At 40.2% G+C, this 21,167-nt stretch overlaps 2 protein-coding genes across 5 annotated transcripts in view; one reads left to right on the top strand and one right to left on the bottom strand.

The window, feature by feature from the left end:
* Nucleotides 1-348: 348 nt before the first annotated feature.
* TRAPPC13 (trafficking protein particle complex subunit 13) lies at nt 349-20,590 on the bottom strand. 4 transcript variants are annotated; one of them, XM_083576232.1, is made up of 13 exons: nt 20,318-20,590; nt 15,157-15,225; nt 14,007-14,106; nt 12,727-12,811; nt 12,190-12,317; nt 11,682-11,754; nt 9,880-9,924; nt 7,978-7,995; nt 4,219-4,352; nt 3,161-3,359; nt 1,793-1,893; nt 994-1,144; nt 349-674 (listed from the first exon to the last, which is right to left on the bottom strand). In XM_083576232.1, the coding sequence occupies exons 1-13, from the start codon at nt 20,361-20,363 to the stop codon at nt 570-572; spliced, it is 1,254 nt and encodes a 417-aa protein (XP_083432358.1). In that variant the 5' UTR covers nt 20,364-20,590; the 3' UTR covers nt 349-569. The 4 variants fall into 4 exon arrangements, with proteins under 4 accessions (XP_083432358.1, XP_083432359.1, XP_083432360.1 ...); XM_083576233.1 differs by having other exon boundaries at nt 994-1,141; XM_083576234.1 differs by lacking the exon at nt 7,978-7,995.
* A 65-nt stretch (nt 20,591-20,655) lies between these two features.
* The window catches only part of TRIM23 (tripartite motif containing 23), a 16,362-nt gene continuing 15,850 nt past the window's right edge, over nt 20,656-21,167 (top strand). Inside the window, exon 1 of the mRNA XM_083576187.1 lies at nt 20,656-21,014. Within this exon, the coding sequence (XP_083432313.1) occupies nt 20,922-21,014 (93 nt within the window). The 5' untranslated portion in view covers nt 20,656-20,921. The remainder of the gene's footprint in view (nt 21,015-21,167) is intronic.

Here is a 21,167-nt window from a genome sequence, read left to right as displayed (position 1 = left end):
CCAGCAACACGGTTCCCCATCCCTGGACCAGATGGATGTTCGGTTTGAATGGCTCTTATGGTCCAAATCGCGCTTCACAGACTCTGTACTTATTACATGGTGAATTAAATCCCTAGTATATGACCACCAAAAGCATTTGTAAAATACGCTGTATTTCTAGAGAATCCTGTTTTAATGTAGGGTGCGAGATTGGGAATTAGCCACTGCTTTTCCTATGAACATCAGCGTGCATGGAATATTTTGCACTCTTCCTCAATACAGATTAAGAGTCATTTATCCATATATTACATGTCATGTTGCAAGTATCATTAAATGAGTTATGCAAGTAATAATTAGGGCAGCTGCATCATTGGACTCAGGGCTTTATTTCCAAATAGTTTAAAATACATACGGTTGGCTCTTCACAAATAAACTGTCTTTTAAAAACATTCCAAAGATGCCAGATTGAATTCCAAAGGGGCAGTTAAATAAAGGAATTCTTTTTTGGATTGCAGATGGTTGTACTAAATTGCCAGAGGGTTGAGTCCAAAAACCAAAATAGGAAATATTAAAACGAAAAGGGTTCACTTTCAGTTTTCTTTTATTTTGGAAGAAACTACACAGACTTGTGCAATATCATCATACTCGTACGTTCTCTTCAGAAAGGTGTCTGTTAATCTCAAGCCAGAGACAGTCTAAAATGAAAGGGGGAGAAAAAAGGATTGACACTGTGAAACGTAACAGGCTTCTGAACTGGTCGTAAGAGCCCTATAACTTAACAGTATCACCTTATGTAGGTTATAAGGACCCCATGCTGCCATTCTTGGAAAGATATTCCAGGGCAATTAGATTTTTCAGTTTCCCTCCATGGGTGGAGAAGGTTGCCTGCCCTTGAAAGGACAGGGAACAGAGGAAAGGAAAACACACCCCAGCCGTTTGCCCTACAGACACAAGTCCAACAGCTACTCCCTCCAACCCCATGTAGGATTGCAATGCCCAAGCGGGAGATCTTACCTGTAGTCCCTGCACAGATGAAAGCAGCGTAAGTGTCAAGTGTAGGGATGAAGTGGGGTGCAGTTTGCCCAGCTGCCTTCCTGACACCCCACACCAGTGAATGGAATTAGTGTTGCACATTTCCAAAACCAGATCCATGGTTCTTTCACTGCTGGATGGAAAAGAATAATAAATTAACACAGATCTCAATTTGTCTAAGGGCCAGTTCACATCAGTTCATGTGTTTTTCTTTTTCTTTGCGGCCTTCTTTCTATGGTTAGAAAGAAAAGGTTTCAGGGTGATGCATACGGTGGTTAAATCATTTAATGCTTCCAACAAACATGCGGCTTAGTAATTGCCCAACAGGAGCCAGCATGATAATTAAAACATGTATTTCTTTTAAATTCTGATTATTCAAATGGTTTAAAAATGAAGTCCTTATGTAATACAAATACACACATCTTTTTCAGCACATTGGACCAACTAGGTCACTGCCTCTCTTTCCTCTCCGTCAATAAAAACCACAAATATTTTTGGAATTCTAAAATCTACTTTGTCCACTGTATCTCAGCAAGTGAGGGGCAGAATTATATATATATCTAGGAATGTTCATTTAAAAAACAAACCATTTCCATCACCTTAGAAATAATTATATATTCCTGCAGTAAGGAAAACCTTGAATGCAAACAGTATTTTAATACATCTAAAACATTGGGTGAATTATCTCTACAAAACTTACCCCTTTGACTGGAAACGGTAAGCAGTTCAAAACACAATTCTTAAAAAATAGAGATGGCAGGAGGGGAAGTAATTTCATTACCTGCAGTTTGTTATTTTACATGTAATATCAAACGGTTCTTCCAGGTTTACAGTGTCCGGAATTGTCTCCAATGAAACCCTGACATCACCATAACCTGGAGCCTAAGAAAGCATTAAAAGTTTAGCAAGGTACACCCACACCGAGAGCAAGAGAGAGACGGGGGGGGGGGGGGAGAGACTAGACAAGCAGTAGTACTAGAGTAGGAATGGCCATTGTGGTCCCCTTCAGATGGATTCCACTTTCTACCATCCTCAGCTATGGGCTATTGTGGCTAGAACTGATGGAAGTTATAATTCACAGGAATATCACAAGTGAATCGTAGGATGACATTCTGGAGAAGTATATGTAACATTACAAATTTCATGTTTATGCTGATGTACTTGGGAGTCCTCATTTGGATTTTTATGAACGGGAGCAACCTCAAACATCTTCAGAAAGCAAACATAAAAACTGAGATTTACAGTACAATTCTGGATAGCATTTAAGTAAGTTTTACCCACAGATTAAAGAACATGATTTAGGTGCATTAATTTCAATAGGTCTACTCTTGAGTAAAACCTCTACAGCCTTTTCTCCTTATGAGTACACAAGCCACTGCTTTCAAGAAGTATTCTATTTAACCATATGTTGATATTTAATTAAACAGGTTTTAGACCACTTTTTAGGCAGAGTTGCTTGGCAAAGCAGTTTACAACCACAGACAAACATTAATCCACAACATTCAGTAGTAAAACAAATTATGGCAGTCTCATCCCAGGAACATACAAGCCAGCGTAACAACAAAATAAGCCATCTAGTTCTCAAAGAGCAGCGTGAAACAGGGAGCTGCCTTGGAATGAGTCAGGACACTGGTCAATCTAGTGCGGTATTGTCAACACTGACCAAAAGCAAATTTCAGACGGGACGTTCACAGCTGTGCCTGGTGATGTCTGGGGCCTTCTGCATGCAAAGCAGATGCTCTATCACTGAGCTATGGTCATTCCCCCAAATAATTAGCATTGGCCCCAAAGACCCTGATGAAAAAAATTGATGTAAACAAGGCATATTTACATCTAGCAAGGAAGGAAATATACCTGATCTCACTTGGAATCAAATTCCGTATTTGGGGTGGGTACCGCTGAAAACAGTCTGTTCTATGTTCCAGCAAAAGTGCTGTATATATATATATCTGGTCTTATAAATTGTAATATTAATGAGAACTTGAGAAGAATCCCGATGGATCACATCAAGGTCTATTTACTCCAATATTGTTTTTACAATTTCTAAATTTTCCTCCCAGCACCTGATATTCAGAGGTAAGCTGTATCTGCACAGGCTCTTCGCTATTTCCCTTCTGTCTTTAAAGAGAATCTTCTGAAAAATACTTACCATTCGTTGGAGCTGACTGGTTTGCAACCTTCCCCTTTCGCCCAAGTTTGTCTTCCATACTATATCAAGCTTTCCAATGACTGTCACACCTTTAATAACGCCAGCTTTCTCTGCAAACTCTTGCTTTGGTTTAAGACAGTAAAGATACTGTCGAGTATCCATGGGTTGCAGATACGTTCTTGAACCAAATGTTGACACACTGGAAGAGAAGGGGCAGGTTTACCTTAGCTTGTACCTCAAAATTGGACTTTTCGACAAAAATCCAGTGAATTGGCTATCAGATTCAATTTTGGGTTGCCTTTTCAGTTAAGAAAGAAAGTAGCCTGCCTCCAGAAGTTTTAAGGAAATCAGGCTTAGCAGAGAAAAAAAATTAAAAGACAAGCAAGATAACAAGATGTTTCTGCGAACGTTTGGAAGGGAGGAATATAGGAATTGGGGGGGGGGAGGCTCAAACTGGCTAGACCACCTATTTGCTATGCTACACTGGACTATATTCTACAGTAATCTTTTGATACAAATGGTGGTGATAGTTAAGAGAGTTCATAGAAAATGAATTGAGGTATATGCCAATGTTTTAAATTAAAAGCAAAAGTAGCAAGGTCATCAAGATACCGCAGTAAGCAGTATGACACAAAATTATACAGTCGTACCTGTATAATAAATAAACCTGTATAACATAATCTGTTCCGCAAGTCTGTTCAACTTCTGAAAACATTCAAAAACCAAGGTGAGGCTTCCTGCAGGAGCTTCCTGCACTCAATTGGAAGCCGCAGAAGCCGTGTCGGACATTCAGCTTCCCAAAAAAGTTGCAAACCAGAACACGTATTTCCGGGTTTGCGGGGTTTGAGAGCCAAGACGTTCGAGTCACAAGGCGTTCAAGAACCAAGGTACGACTGTACTCTGGGCCCATAATACAAGGAACCACAGCAAAGAGCGTCCATTTGCAAGAACAGCTTCATCAGCGCACGTATAGCTTCAGTTATTGATACATGAAGATACAAGCACCATGATGCGTGACTGTAGCCAGTACAGTATGAAGAAGCAAATAAGGCCCTTACCTGTCCTCACCTTGGTTGACTGCATTTAATTCTGCTACGTTGTACATAATAGAAGGTTCCAGTGACACCTTCTCCATGAACATTGGAGAGGTTGTGATATTCTGAATCTGAGCTTCCAAAAATACTTCATCAGTCTAAAAGAGCAGAGAAAACGCCTAAATAAAAAAATAATCTCAACTGACAAAATGCTCCAGCATCTCAAGTGTTTGAAAAACATTAAACCACAAACGCAGTTAGTTCATGCCTGAAAATCAAAAGTAACAGTCATTAAATGCGAGAAAAGTCTTTATCCCAACAGAGAGCAGTAGAAGCAAAAATGTTAGTCAACTGGAATAGTGCTGAACAATGGATTTGGGAAAACTTTGTCGTATTTTCCTATTCTAAGGTAGCGTCTATATGGCCTAAATGGGACTTGCAAGCTGAGCTCCAACGGTCCACATCAATTCAGATTTTCTTTTAAAAGGAAAGAAATAACACTTTATAAATGTAAAATGAGTGCAATGCACAACAGACACATGCCATGCCAGATTAATGATGCACCAGGCTGCATACAAAGAAAATATTGTTAATAGGTGTTTTTTTTAAGTGTATGAACTGTTACAGGGGTTTAGAGGCATGCTACACAAACTGTTCACATTGACCTAAGAACTGCTCTAGTCTCTGCTATAAACTTTCATAATGGCACAGAGCTTAATATTCTACTACCCCAACAACCTTATTTCTGGTTCTAAGACACCTAGTGTCTTTCCCATCTCAATAATTAAAGAACTTGATGCAATTATCAACTGCATGTCCCTTAACCGGGGACATGGTACAAACATGATCTGCTTAAATGTCTCTGCAAGATCTCAGTCCTGCAAAGCAGTGTGACGTATCTGGCAGTTCAAAGCTGCAATCAAAACCTGCTGACAATCAAAGGGATGCCTGCAGGGAAGGAACGATGGGAGCCACTCGATCAAAGGCTCCAACATCATACCTGATTACAGGCATGTGGAGGCTCTGTGTAAAATGGAAAATCCCATCAAGAAAAAGGGGCATACTTGGTTTTTGTAACTGAAAACAGGATAGCCCCATACCTATTTTCCACTGTTTATCAAAAGTTGAGTTGGAACTGGATGTTGACTGGTGGTGGCAAACTGTAAAACAATTCCAGCCTCTCACATTCAATGTTGTTTGGAGGGCCATCAAAAGACAATGGGTGGGTCAGACATTAGCTTAGTTTTACAAGGTGGAGAAAGCCTCAGCCTCACTTACTACTCCTTCCCTCTCCAGCAGCTTTAATTTCTGTTTTTGCAAACCTGGACCAACGGTCGTTGATTCTAACTATAGTTAGTGAAAGCAAGCCACAATTTGTGAAGCTGGCTCATTTCAAACCACTGTAAGATTAGCCACAGTTTAGAATATTGTCTGATTCTTAAACAGTGGTTAATCTAAGACAGAAATACTCCCTTTCAGGCTCTTTGCTGGGAGATCAGCAAACTTTTAGGTAAATTACCTATTAGACAAAATTCCTGGAGTCTCTTTGGCAGCGGAAAAATTCCTGTCAGTGGCTGAGAAGACCAGAAAGCAACAGGTGAATAAAGGTTTGATCTTTAGTGTCCTAGAAATTGTCTTTCTGGGGTTATTATGTTATGCTGATGTCACCTAACACTATTAGATCTGTACTTTTGGTTAATTTTGGCCTATTATCTGTATTTAAAAAAAGGTAGTGCATGTTGTAAAATAGAAGCAGCAGCTTCTGGTCTTCTTAGATTAGAGGGATGGGAGTATTATGTATTCAAGCAAAACACCAATGACAAATAAAATTCAGTTATCTTGCTTTTAATTTTTTTAAAAAACCTTAAGTACTGGTACTATCGTGTCTTCTAGCACTAGGGATTTAATATTTTTCTACTCTTCTGAAAGAATATCCCATAAATCCATTGCTTACATCTTGTGTTTTCCAAATTTCCCATCAGTGTCTTTTAAAACAGCAACCACCAGAAATTTAGCAAGAGCCAAGTTGAGGGAAGAAAACAAAACCAAGCAGCATAATGAAAAAGCAAGGTAGCTTACAATGATGCAGGGGTTGATTAGTCTTACTCTCATGATTAGTCTCAATAGCATGATTCGATCAGAGCGCTTCACAGCAAATTTCCTGGATTATTATAGCACACACATTAAGATTTGAACTGCAATTACACCGTTAGAATCATTGCCACATGCATTCATAAATTTGAAGAAAGTTTTAATAAACATATAAAGAAAGATGTGAAATATCTTGTCTCTCTCCTCCCATCCAGTGTCTTCACAAAAACAGCAGATAACAGAAATGTTGCCATGATTTAATATGAAACAAGCCTACATGCAAGGCTCTGTGTACTTTTATACCACCAAACACAAGAAACACTACCAGGTAAAGACCACTATACCAGGCATTCCAAATAGTGATAAATATATAAATTATGTAAGGAAATTTGCACAACACATTGGAAGGACAATAGGCACTAGCAGAATTTTGTGAAGTGCTATACTAGTCAATTAAATGATTTTTTTTAATTGCTTTTGAGGGCCATACCCTCAAGAATGGTCTTTCCACATATAAACCTACTTGGGACTCTTAAGATAACCCAAGGTCCTTCTCTGTGTGCTCCCCTTTAAGAGATGCTAAGATGGTAGCAATGAGATAACAGGTCTTTCCAATGGTAGCCTCCTGCTTGTGCAACACTTGCATTTGATCTAGTAGGCTCTTCGCACTTCACTGGAGGAGAGAAGATATTCTTGTTTACAATAGACTATTGTGGATGTACATGGTTAGCATGCAGTGTTGCCTTAATGGATACATTTGCTATGTATTTTATTTTGCTTTGGTTATAAGTAAACTTGAGACTTCCTTAGATGTGGAAGTGATGAACAAATCTAATACTAGGCTTGTGTAAGAGATTTTATAGCCACTGAATTTCATTTCACTTGTTCACATGACATTCTAGCCTGTACTGTAAAAGCCCTTCTGGGAATGAAAAATCTTTCTGCATGCAGAAGGATAGATTGGCCTCCAACCCAATACCTTCAATTTAATGCAATTTCTTATACAACTTTAATTTTCTTTTTGCATAACTCATTCTGGCTTTGTGAATCATCAGACAGGCCCAGAACTATTCCAGACCATGACACCCCACTCTAGTCACTCATGACAAATCAGACTTTCAGCATCAGAGACAACAGACCTCCGAATATGAGTTGCTGAGGTTCACAGCTGAGAAAGTACTATCATGTTCATGTCCTACTTGGGGGCTTTTCATAGGCATCTGGCTGGGCACTGTGAGAACAGAATGCTGAACTTTGGTCTGGTCCAGCAGAGCTGTTCTTATGTAAATAAATAAAACAAATGTTTCATAAGATTTGCAGAAAACTGAATTTTTGCCCAATGAAACATGTTGTGCTCCCAACAGAAATTGCAAAAAAAATAGCCCGGCCCATGTGCTTTTGTAGCCTCAACATTACGCCTCTAGGAATATCATTGTTGCTCTGTGGTCAACAATTAATTTCCTAGTCACAGTAGTTTACTGAAATATTTATTCAGTACAGAAGTCTGAACTGCAAAATACTGTTAAACAATGGATGCAAGGAGAGAGCTAGTATGGGGAGAAAGGGGAAACAAGCCAATATCCATGTGTACAAACATTGCTTTTCCATTATGTTTTCCAAATAATGTTAGTAACAGGCAGAAAGACAAACAGAAGACAAGCATACATATTTATAAATAATAAATAAAATTACCACAGAACTGAGGTCACTCTAATGGGAAAATAAAAAAGAAAACATTAGAGAAATTAGGGTTAAATGTTAAAGAAAAAAAGGAGGACAACTAAGTTTCAAATAAAATGCACCTTTCTGCATTTTTTTTGGTACTTTCTAAACAAGACAGCATTAGTAAGAGAGAAATGTAAACTGGCAATAAAAATGAAAGGCTCACTACTAAGAAATCTTATTTCGAAATAAGACCATGTCAGCATATGGTATAATGAAGAAATAAATTATGTGAAATGGCAAACACAGGGAGTGCACAATGAACACAATGGTAAACCAGTTCATGCTCACAGAAGAAGTCCATTACTTGGCTGAATACTTCCATATGGGGGGGAAACTGAGGACCCGTTAATCTTACAAATATTCTATTAATGCACAATGTCTTAAATATGGGAAGGAAACCTGTTTACTGATGACTCTCGGGTTTTAAATTGAGCCAGTCTGCATATTAACTGCATGTATTTATACATCATCCTATAACAAAAGCTCCCATTGTAATTAACAAGCTACAAGAAAATTGAAAGCACCATTGGAAAACGACAAGTGCTAAAATGCACCTCCCAATGAATTGCCTTTCTTCAAAAGCTTAATTCGGTACCATAACAACCTTTACATTTATCAATCCCCCCACCCCCTTTATGCTAGGTATCTTTAAATATTGTTTGGCCAACAACTCAGGGAATTACCAACCCCATCACGGGCACAAGTGCACTTGCAGAGCATCTCTGTCAGAGGCACTGTGCCTTTAAGACCCAAAGGTCTTTCTATAATTCATCAAGTTGCAGCTATCTCAGGATGGAGATGCAGTGATGGGGAAATCCGCACCCGCTGCATTACTGTCACACAGACCTGATAAGTAATTCTACTCTGGCATATCACCTAGTATTAGTTTACTTAACATCAATAATGTTAAGTAAGGTAGCTGCCTTTTTGACTAAATCTGAACCACAAGTTTATCCAGTTGATAATGAAACAAATATTTTTAAAATGGATTATAACTAAATATGCAGCCACATTTTCCCCAAATGGTGATGGCAATGACAAATGGAGAGATTAAAGTGAGAAGGAGAGCAAGGTGTAGATTTGTACTCACCTGTTTTCCTCACCCTCGGCCAGGAAAGAGGGCAAGATCATTATATTTTTCCAAAGATGTAATAGCTAGGCAGCCATTTTCTATAGCTGGCATACAGAAATTTTATGCCAGAATCATAGAACTGTAGAGTTGGACGGGAAACTGAGGGTTACCCAGTTCAACTCCCTGCAATGCAGGAATCTCAACTAAAGCATCCCTGACAGAGGGCCATTCAAGCTCTGCTTACAAACCTCCAAGGAAGGAGAGACCACCACTTTCTGATGGACTCTGTTCCACTGTTAGCATGCCCTTTGGGGTATTTTGTAGTTTCTTAGTAGCTTTTAACATACAACTTGGTTTATTATTTTTTTAAAAATAAAATACTGTAAGTACAGTTAAACAAATTCACTCCTTCACCTAGTTTTCAAACAATCCTTTCAGCTCTATTTTCCTAAGTTTATCTCCTCAGATTTTTGTCTTTTTCTATTTTGTGGCTATTCCAGCTAATAAAAAGTGTGTAAGTTCAAACTGCCAACACCTGTCAATTCTAAAAGACAAAAGATTAATATTATGTAGAAAGGAATAATTTAAAAATGCTTTGCCAGGTGAGAAAGTTCTGTTTATTTGTCTGGGTTTAACAGAACAGATAATGAAATGGGCCTATTATATCTCAAATGGGAGATCTAGATCTATAATCCTGAAAAAGAACCACCATTTTAATTCCCAATATAACAAGTTTTCACTAAGAGCCTGTTCAGAATTTTGGACACCAAGCACTAAATACAATATTCTGCATTTACCTCAGCATTGTAGAACTTTGTTTTCACATCTAGCGGTTTGAGGACCTGTTTGAAAAAAGAATAAATACTAAAGGGAGATTTATCAAACTCCTTCATCAACACTAAGTACTACCTGTTTCTGAGTAATTCGAAAGTAAAGTTATTAACTTGCGTCCATATAAGCAAACCCCAAAGTTTACTTCAGTGGAAGAACCCAGCTTACTCATCCCACTTTTTCTTTCCTATGTCTACAGACGCTTCCACATTTTGATCAGGTAAAAGGATTTTACAGTAGCATGGAAAAAACCTCTCCCACAAAAGTTATTTTTATACCAGAGTGTCATATAGGTCACGATCATACTCTTTAATATAATGATGCATTTCAAAATTAGCAGTTTTAAATTCCACAAGCTTTAATTAAGAAATGCTGCTCTTTCCCAGCTTCTGCAGTTGGAAGGAAGTCAGCCAATGGCAAATAAGCTGCAAGCAATTACACTATCAATTGCTGGCTAAGCTTTCTAATTAAAGGAGCAAAGCATATCAATTATCAGGTTTTATATACGCGACAAATAAATAAAATCTTTTCATTTGCATATCAGCGATTCTGACCCTGAAATCAAGACAGACTGCAAATAGACTTAAATTATTCTTATTAAATAATTTGTTTGCATGCCACTTTAATGCAAGAGTTTCACCTTTAAATCATAGTGACGTATATGGAAATACTTGTGCATGTTACTAAAAACAGAGGTGCTTTGCTCCTTCCCTGCTCCTCCCGGAAACAAGAGAGCAAGAGATGAGAGGAGCACCTGCAGTTTCAGAAGCAAGCAGTAGCACTCTGCACCTTCACCTCTGGAACCATGCTGAAATTTAGCTATGTTTTCAACAAGGGTCACCTGTGGAGTAGCTACTGTTTAACTCTACGTTTGCTACCTGCCGTATCTTCACGACTTTATGACTGGGCAACTATACCTTTGACAGATGTGGAACAGGCAGAAATTCAGCAGATGCCACTACCTTCATCTCTGCAAGTTCATGCTAGGAAAACTTCATGTCTTCATTTTTTGCTCATTATGTAGCTGTTAAAAGGCACAGGAACCCCATATCCTTATGGTACCTGATTCCTCTATGTACAGACACCTCACTCCTCAGAAGGTATTTTCTATAATGCTGTTCTGGGGTTTCTACCCTAAAAGCCAAACTTCCAAATCAAAACTCTTCACTTGGTTATTTTTAAAGTTACCAGGAGAGGACCCAGATAAGGTTCCCCACTTCTAAACTCCGTGAGGTATTGGCATCCCTGGTTTCTGCAACTTTATCCATATCTACCTACTTACCTACCATCATCCATTCATTCATTCTGGATTAATTCCAATCTGCCTCTGACTTGGCTTACAGACAACTTGGTAGATGACCTATGATAAGGACTGGACTGACAGAGTATAGTGGACTGACAGAGTATAGAATCAGTGGCTACTGATTCTATTGACTTTCTGGGGTTCAACCTGGGAGACATGGTGCTACGATAGCTCTGGTCATTTCTAGAGGGATGGACCTAGAAGGTGCTGCTGGGGGGACTTCTGATTCACATTACGGTACTAGCCTCTCTTGCACTTCACTTCGACGCTGATGCGAACTTGTACCGACAAACCCAACATTAAAAGAAACCTTAACAACAACTGTACCACCATCACCACCAAATTTGCCCCAGATAAATTCTGGGGAAAGCTGCAAGCACGGGCAGCATAGAAGAGACAGAGAGATAGAAAAGGGTTAGATATCTTCAATCACAGTCAACACTGCCAGCTATGTCAGCTTAATACCTGAAATTTGAAGAACTTTCTGAAGTACATCTTCTCACCTGTCTGTGTGGTGTAGCTTACCGCACACACTAAGCTGAAAGAGACAAATGATTCAGTGGAGTTTAACTAGTTTTCAGTCTTGCTTGTGTTTCCAGGTTGGGAGGAGAATGGGGAAATGGAGCAAATGATGCAAATTTGCAATTCATCTCCTTCAGAATTCTGAACACATTTGGCAATTTATTTATTTTTTACAGAATGGGAAAAACTAAATTAAGTTTACAGATGGTTTTAGACTACCAGAAACATTTCTGTTAATGCAAGGCACCATTCCCCCCGGGACCAATTGCAGCCCTCTGTGCCATATCCTATACTGTTCCAGGAGTTCCCCATATCTTTCGAAAGGCTTTTTTGGAGTGTGGGAGACACATTAGGAAGGAGGGATTGGCAACAAGCAGGTGTCCTGCCTTTGGCAAGCTACCTTTAGATACAACCCTGTGAATTGGGGGGGGGGAAGTATAATGTGTCTTACATGTGCGTTCCTATTTCCTTTACTTCATGGTGTATTACATCATCGATACAACAGTCTTGTTTGAGTTCTGCCACTGCAGCACTAGAGGCTGAAAGGTTTAAACGCTGTGAACTTGTCTGTAGATCAGCCTTGGAATTAAGAACAAAAAACTCTTCAATAAAAGAGAGGTTGAATTTTATTATTGAAAATAGTTTTTCATTGATTGAACTGGTTTTACATTCCATCTTCTCCAAGGCATTCATTAAAAATCTGGGCACAGTCCACTGAGAAGATGTGATGCCCAAGCATCCCAAAAGCTTAACATGTACTCGTAATGTTCTCTTGCACTACTGTGGTTGTACAGTAGAACTTTCCATTGGAATATACAGAACAAACCTACTTTCAGACTGCCTCAAGCAAAAAGAATATGCCTTTACAATTTACCCTGTTACCTTTAGACACCCCCCATGTTTTTGTTCAAAGTTTCCTTCAACTAGAAAAACGTTAACTGATTAATTACCTTAAAAACACACTTCAAACTACTTGATAAGAACATACCTTTACCAAAATATCTTTTACCACTTGGTGACTGTCATTATGTACACTGATGTAGCTGGAAAATGTCTCTCCTAAGAATATATTTCTGTTCAAGAAGGGAGGAGAAAAGAGAACTGTTAAAACCACTGCTTTGAATACATCTCTAAAATCTATTATTGCCCACTTTTAACAACAGTATGGACTTCTGTTATTGTACCATGAAAGCCATATTTATAGTTCCGTTTTTGCATCTTCTAGCATTGATGATATTGGATGCACAAGGCTCAAAACCTCTGAAGACAATCTTATGGTTTCAGTACTTAACATAGTGCCTAAGCACAGCAGAGTGTTGACAAGAACAAACAAAATGAAAATAAGTAAGCTAGTCTGAGCTAACTAAGGCACACAGCATGGATGTGTATATGAGTATGTTGTGTAGATTTTAAAAGGGAATTAGGCAGATTCGTGTGTGGAAGATAAGGATAACATGATGGCTATATGACACCTCCAGGTTCATAGGCAATGCCACTGCCTGGGGAATCAAGAGTGGGAAAGAATTATTGTCCTTACATTCTGCTTGCAGGCTTTCCATAGCTATCTGATTGGTCACTGTGGGAAAGAGGATGGTGGACTAGATAGGTTTAGTCAAAAGCAGAAGGAATGTTCTGGTAGTTGCTAGCTTTACTTTTAACTCACCACCTCTGTTTAACAGTAAAGATCTCTTCATGCTTCATCCAATGACTGTTTACTCAGAGGTACCACTGATTCAAAGTTAGAAACCATAATAGATGGCTTCCTAACCCTGTAACGCAAGAGGCCCTTGGAAACGGTTTGTGGCAGGGGGAAATTAAGAATAATAATAGACATTATCCATAGGAAGGACAAGGAAGATAGGCTTAGGCCACAGTCCTAAGAGCAGGGGTCAGCAAGCTATTTCAGCCGTGGGATGGTCCACCATCCCTCAGACCATGTGGTGGGCCGGATTATATTTGGGGAGGGGGAATGAACAAATTCCTATGCCTCACAAATAACCCAGAGATGCATTTTAAATAAAAACACACATTCTACTCATGTAAAAACACACTGATTCCCAGACCATCCAGAGGCCGGATTGAAAAGGCAATTGGGCCGCATCTGGCCCACGGGCCTTAGGTTGCCTACCCCTGTCTAAGAGCATTCTAAGTTCCAAGCAAGTACAACTGAAACCGCTGGTATTTACAATATTAGGACAGTTCTGCACAGGACTAGAGATCATAAAACAATTATCTCAACAAATCTACACATCTATATACAATTCTTACCCAAAATTCTGAGGCAAAGTCAACATTTCCCCAAGCATTAATGTTTCTGCTCCTTTTACTGTGGAAGGATCATCTTTCATTAACTGGTTAAACAGATCTCCTGCAGTAATATAAAATTATATGTCAGGTCAACTATCTTGATATTTCTATATAAACTAATTAAATATTTTAATTGATTAGCCACTGGCTTTTAACTTATTTTAATATATTTTCATCTGAACATACAATTGAAAATAAATGTGAAGTGGCATTTGTGTTAGAAGGAAAGGACATTTAATCTTTTTGCCATACTAAATGGCAGAGTTCTAAACAAGCAACTCTAAGCAGTTTTGTAATATGTATAAATAGCGGTTTAAACAGACTTTTTGTAGTTCCGTGAATTTTATTGTTTCTTTAAAAAAAACAACCAATAAAAACCTTCAACAGTAATTTATCTGCTATCTTTGGAAGGAAAAGTGACCCAGAAAGTTATTGGCAAACGTTGGCTCCAGTTCTCATGAATTCTTGCAAGACCTGCTAGCTGAGATTTTCTGATTTTTGTTGTTGTTTTGAAAGGCTATCATTTCATGTATTTGTCTCAGTTCTATGGGGTGTTGCTGGGAAAGCATTCCATGTGGGCATACATGGCAATAAATGAAACAATGCCAAAAAAAGAAAAAGGAAATTTAAGTTTCTGTACTCTAGTTTGAAAAAGAAGGGATCCGAAATGTCCATGTGCTCCGCATAGTGGTGAACATCAATCATTCCACATTACTGAGTTTTTAGCTTGCTAGGACTGTACTAACACACCCACACTATGCTGATGACTGGGGACTTGGGATGGTGCATAAGTGTGTTCCTACAGGCCTCTGCCAATGGAGAGAAACATACAGTAATCTGTACATTGTTAGCAGAGAAGTTTCCTACACAACCCAGGTTTCATGAAGTATTGCAATTGCGCTGGTTCACACACAGGCAAACTACTGGTCACAATCCCCGAGCTTTAACTTAACTACAGTATTTGACACTGGTGTTGTTCAGCAACACTCCACACATTCAAGTACAGTATTTTCAGGTATGCACTGGCCTAACAACAAATCTAATAACAATGTGCCTCTATATGCAGATCTACCAGAGTTTGAGTATTATTTAACACCATAATAAATTTTACCTGGCAAGTCTCTCTCTTCACAGGTCACAGGAATATTGGTGAACAAAGTAGGTTTGGTCAGCCTCATTACTGTGAATTTAGAAAGCAAATTCCACATTAATCACACACCTCATCACCAGGACTTCACTAGAAGCTCAACATATTTAACTTCAAAATAAGAACCATAAGACCTGTTTGGATATTACCTTGTCCCTGGAATTCTGCCCAAGTTTTATGTATTTTGTTTGTTTGTACTGAGCACAAGAAAAGGAGATGAAATTGGGCTTAATGTGAAAACAAGTAGAAATGCAGGAAGTGTTCATTCACACTGATACTTGAGCAAAGACAAAAAGTATGCATATCCATTTTTTAAAAAATCTCACCAATATTTAAAAAAATGTTTTATGATAATTACAAAAATCATTTTAACGAAACACAATACTCATAACCACCTTGATCCTTATCCATTTGTAAGCAGTTGTTTTGGTCCAAAGGACAGTTGACTCCCCCTAAGGAAGACTGGGGGTGGGGGTGTCCAGTCAACCAAAGCTTCATTCAAATGTAGATATTAAGGCTGGACCGGGGCCTGCAAACTATCGATTGTGGACCCTCCAACTGTCCCTATTTTCCAGGGACAGTCCTGGATTTACAGAAGTTGTCCCAATGTCTGATTTGATCCCAAAATGTCCTGCTTTTCCTTAGTATGTCCCAATTTTCATTATCCAACCCCTGAAGATAGCCCTCTACAGGGAAGCTTTTTAATGTTTAAAGTTTTATTATGTTTTTATATATGTTGGAAGCAGCCCACAGCTGCTGGGGCAACCCAGTCAGATGCTCAGGAAGAAGAAGAAGAAGAAGAAGGAGGAGGAGGAGGAGGAGGAGGAGGAGGAGGAGGAGGAGGAGGAGGAGGAACAGGACATTCCTATTTTCATTGGAGAAATGTTGGAGGGTATGTGATTGCAATAGAATTTGCTTACAAATGACCATGTTTAGATGGCATACATTTTCTAAGGGCTGCTAAGAACACAAAAAGAAGTCTTGCCTCTGTACAGGACATAATGGCCAATAGGACAACATTCTGCCTACTGCCGATGTGATTACAATCTATAGGAAGCAAAAATGTAGGCCAAACATACAAAAAGGGAAACAAATATATCAGCATGATGGACTTCATAAAATTAAAGTTTAGAAATTAATACTCCAACACAGCAGCCTTTCTTTTTATTGTTCATTAATTTTAGACAAATCATTCCAAACAAATGTGGAAGGTCATTTCATTCATTGCATCAGGCTTACAAGGGGCATTCATTTTACAAGGGACATCTTCTTAGGTATTCACAGACTTTTTGAGAACTTAAAACAAAGCATAATCCAGTCTTGTAGAGATCAGTTTGCTTGAGATGTCCTGCTTTTTCCTCTAATTTTCTATGACTCCATACGCTAATCAAAGTGTACACATATAGAGAACATGACTTACTATAGCTCAGAAGCATGAGTTATTTTTACGTGAGCAAAGAAATCTACAAGGAGGGCTTCTAATTTAAATAAAATGAAAAATGCCCAGGATAAGCTAATTACTCCCCTACTGCCCCCCCTCCCGCACTACCACAGATTTTTTTCAAAAACATTGTAAGGCAACAAAGTGTATTTAAAATATAACATTTCACAGAAAGTAGCAATGCCTTGTTATAAAGCTACAGACTATGTATGATTCCATATTTGTGAACAAACAAATTTATTTTCCCCAAAAGGTTTAATTTTTCTCTAAGGTTGTTGGCAACATATTCACAGTACAGTATGTCACAGAAAACTGAAATCTGCCCTTCACATCTCTGGATCGTAGCATTACATGATGGCAGTTCATTGTGTTTGATCATCTTATTGAGCTCTACCCAAATGTCCTCCAACGTTTGACTACCAAATGTAGATGGTTCAATTATCCACTGGGCTCTATAGAATGCATGGAGCTTTAATTTGTCTAAAGTGCTCTGCAGTTCTCTAGATAAAGGAAGAATCTTGTCTTTGAGCTTAGAGTTGGGAAGAGACACACTCCAAGACCTTCTCAGCTTCTGCTTGCTGCTTGCTGTTTGCTTTTCCAAATTGCTAAAATTGTTTCTTTCATGCTCAGCTTGCAAACACTTCCCAGCTTTTACATCAGGATGGAATTCCTTAAGCCCTGCAGTACAGTCATAAGATGGGGAGCAGCAAGCAGTTTCTATGGCTGCAATATGTTGTTTTATTTGCTCTACTTCTTCACCAGAAATAACTGGAGCGATTCTTTTAGGTTTGAGGGGAAGTTGGCGCAAGTCATTTGGAAACCAGGGTATGAAACTTGGGAGCTTCCTAACAGGAAATTCTTTCAGTGCCTCTTCTGTGATTCTTTGCAATGCTGCAGGGTCCCTTTGCCATGCTCGATAGTGCAGAATCACCTCCATGCTTGTACAACAGGAATCCACATGTTCTTATTTTAAATGTTTCTTGGACAGCAGCTTCATCACTAATGATATAATCACTTAAAAGAATCTTTTCATGCCATGTGCTGTGCAGTTCAGAAGAAAACAGGACCTAGAGCAGAAGTATTGCAAGTAATAAGACACGCTAGCAGTTTTCCCACTAAAATTCACCATCATGTTGACGCAGTTATCGCTAGAAAATGCTGTAGCAAGTGTAATGGGCTGCAAACGTATGCAGTTGGAAAACCAAACAACAACAGCACCCCCTCAAACTTAATAGTTTTTTTGTTTCTGTCAGACATCTGGGTTTGCTAATTCAAACCAGAATGCTATATAAGTTTCTCCAATACAGAAATTAATCAAGTGAGATGGCCCTACTGTAAGGGAGCTGTGATACAGCACCAAATTTCTGAACTTCTGTAAGTGCCAAACACGTTGCCTTAAACATATATCTCGGCATTGCATAACTGTTTCCTTCCAACTCTAAAGCGGCTTCCCAATTGTGGAATGCCCTTCCCTCACGGACTCAGCTGATGCCAAGGCTGATCGGTTTTATGCATCGTGTAGACATCCCTATCTGAGCAAGCATTTTGCTGGACTGGATAGGTTTTCTCATCCTCATGGTGTTGTGATATAAATCAGATTTATTGTTGTACTGGTTTGCTTTTTCAGATTGTTTATTTTTATTACTAAACAAATAAATAGCAGTCACAGAAGGGGGAGAGTCAGGAACGGGGGCTGCACTGTGTGTGTGGGGGGTTAACCCTTTTACTTCCACACTGTGGCCCGGATGACAATTTCTTCACATACTGTTTGTCACAGGCAGGAAGCTTTCATGCAGTAGTAGTAGCTGTTGCTTATGACTCCTAAGAAGAAGGCAGGATAGCAGAGTTGGAATGTTACTATAGTAGGATAATAATTGAAAAAAGAGGAAGAGAAGCTGGGAGGACTGAAATTATTCATGTTCATGGTAACGTCAGAAGTGTATGCATGCACATGGGGTCACAATTTTAGACTGGATAGTGTTCCAAGTACCGTCTATGCTATTTGTGTTGTCACAGAGGAAAGTTCTCTCAGCCTTAGAAGCAGGAAGGATACTCCAATGACAACCATTCTTCCACAAATCTGCATCTTTGGGTCCTTACTTTGAAGGTCCCCCTTTTTTCTTGCTTGCTCTGCAATTCTTTAGAGCATTTACTCCACAATGTATATGTACTTTCTCTATTTAGTGTTCCTTGCTGGCAACTACAGAAATATATATTGCCATGAAATGTCTTTAAAGCATTTCTGCCTACAGAAGTGTATTGGGATTGTGCTTTGTAATGTTCATACACTCCACTTCGCCATAAGGAAATTACCGTATTTTTCGCTCTATAAGACGCACCAGACCACAAGACACACCTAGTTTTTGGAGGAGGAAAACAAGGGAAAAAAATGTTCTGAATCTCAGAAGCCAGAACAGCAAGAGGGATCACTGCACAGCGAAAGCAGCAATCCCTCTTGCTGTTCTAGCTTCTGTGATAGCTGTGCAACCTGCATTCGCTCCATAAGACGCACACACATTTCCCCTTACTTTTTAGGAGGGAAAAAGTGAGTCTTATAGAGCAAAAAATACGGTATTTAAAAAGAGTTGCCTTTTTCAACAACTCATTATTTGTAAGAACTTGAGGGGATACTGGGACAGGAGATAGGAAGGGATCTAATTTCAACAACTGCTTAGGTACTGGTCCCAATCAATGCACTCTCCACACATCCTTCACAGCTTTTCTGGTACTCTTAGTGGCCATTTTTTCTCAGGAGAATGTTTCCATGTGGTAAACTCACACAACTGAGACTTCAAGGAAGCAGGTGAGAACTAGTTCCATTAATCTTGTTCTTCCATCTGAGGTTGCAGAAATGGGTTTGGTTTTTTCCTAAATAGCTTGTGTTGTGTTACAAAGAAAGGATATATATTGGAAGGATTAAGGGATTTCCTCTTTAGCAGCTGATTATATCTAAGGCTTGACAGATTTTATTGATTTTTTTTAGTTCAAGGAAATGTTCCATTTTCTGGGAGCTGACGAGAAGATAACAGGCACCCCCTTTTTCAAAGCTCACTCCCGGAGCAGCTGTATAATATTGCAGCCCCGCTTGCTTTAGAAATGTTTACACACCACCCGTCTCTGAAAGCTTGTTCTGCACCAACATTGTCCCTCTTGATTCATAGCTGGGCAAGCGCAAGGAAGGCCTACCAACTGAAGATTTCGCAATGGATTTTGAGATGCAGTTCTTGCTTACACAAAACTGCACAAAAAACAACACCCTACACCACTGACCATTTCCTACGGAAGCGATGATGTCTTTCTCTTTTAAAAGAAATCTGAAAACGTTGGGAGATTCCCCGTCCTGCGTGCACACTCTGGCTTGAACCAATGAGGCTGGATCTAGGGTCACTTTCCGAGCTCTTTATTCAACAACGTGCCCTGGCAGGTGGAATAAGGAACCGACCTTTTGAAAAGGATACCCCACTTCTCCTGCAAATTAGCTTTGGGCCACCAACCTGCCGATCCCTCTCAGGTTTAATTGCCTCGGACCCACCCGTTTTGGTCTCCTAAAAACAGCGGCCAAGGGACCCGCCGCAGAAAGGAAGCGGGGCTGGATTCTCTCCTCCTCGTCCCTTGCAGGATTTGCTTTTCAACTGCTAAGCCCCAGGCCAAATCCGAAGGAGCGGAGGAAGCGAGAGCGAGTACCTTTCAGGGCCAAGAGATGCTCCTGCTTGGGCTGGGTAACATCCATCGCCGCAGCCGCTCCCGGGCCTCTTCCTCCTTTACGGAATCAGCCGAGGCCAAACTTCCTCCGGCCGCGAACAAGGGGTTCTCTCCCCGGCTTTGGCCCGCTTCCTTCTCCCAGCTGTGCTCCTCGCAACGCAAGTCGCCTCCGCAATCGAGCCAGAAACTACAATCCCCAGCGTGCTCTTTGGCTCGTCCGTATCTCCATAGGCGCCTCTGCTTGCTTTTATTTCCTGCACCGTGGAAAAGGCGAGCTGTCAAAGTGATGCATGATGGGAGCTGTAGTTTTTTTTTAACGTCCCTCGGCGCCGCTATCATGGCGGCCAATGGCATAGTGGGAAACGGGGAGTGACAAGAAACAGACATGCGCAGTGCTTAGAAACCACAGACCGGGTTAAGATACGGGGAAAGCGACCTTGTTGTGTGCGTTTTGACGTTTGTCTCCTTTACCAACGGCTCTCTTTGGTGACGTAGGCGCGTAACCCCGCCCCGTCTCCAGGGGGACACTCCGCTGTGGGAGCGGCGAAGGCAGCTTCTTCTTGGTCTTTCTCCTTCCTTCTCCAAGATGGCCGCGCTAGCTGTAAACAAGGTCGGGGCTAGTGCGGGGCTGGATGCCGGGAGCAGGCAGAGCCGGAGTCCGGCCGGGCCTGTGGTGAAGGTGAGCAGAGGGAGGCCGGGGGGGGGGCCTTCCAAGCCGCCTTGGCGGAGCCCCCTCGCCGTTCGCTGTCTTGGGTGGGGGGCGGGAGGAAAGAGAGGCGGAGCCTCCGCCCCCTTTGGGCTCCCGGTTGTAGCGCCTTCATCTCCTGCAAGA

This window comes from Podarcis filfolensis (assembly GCF_964270895.1).
Source record: "Podarcis filfolensis genome assembly, chromosome: 11".
Lineage (NCBI taxonomy): Eukaryota > Metazoa > Chordata > Lepidosauria > Squamata > Lacertidae > Podarcis > Podarcis filfolensis.
Note: the sequence above shows the minus strand (reverse complement) of the source record. Positions and strands in the feature narration are given on the sequence as shown.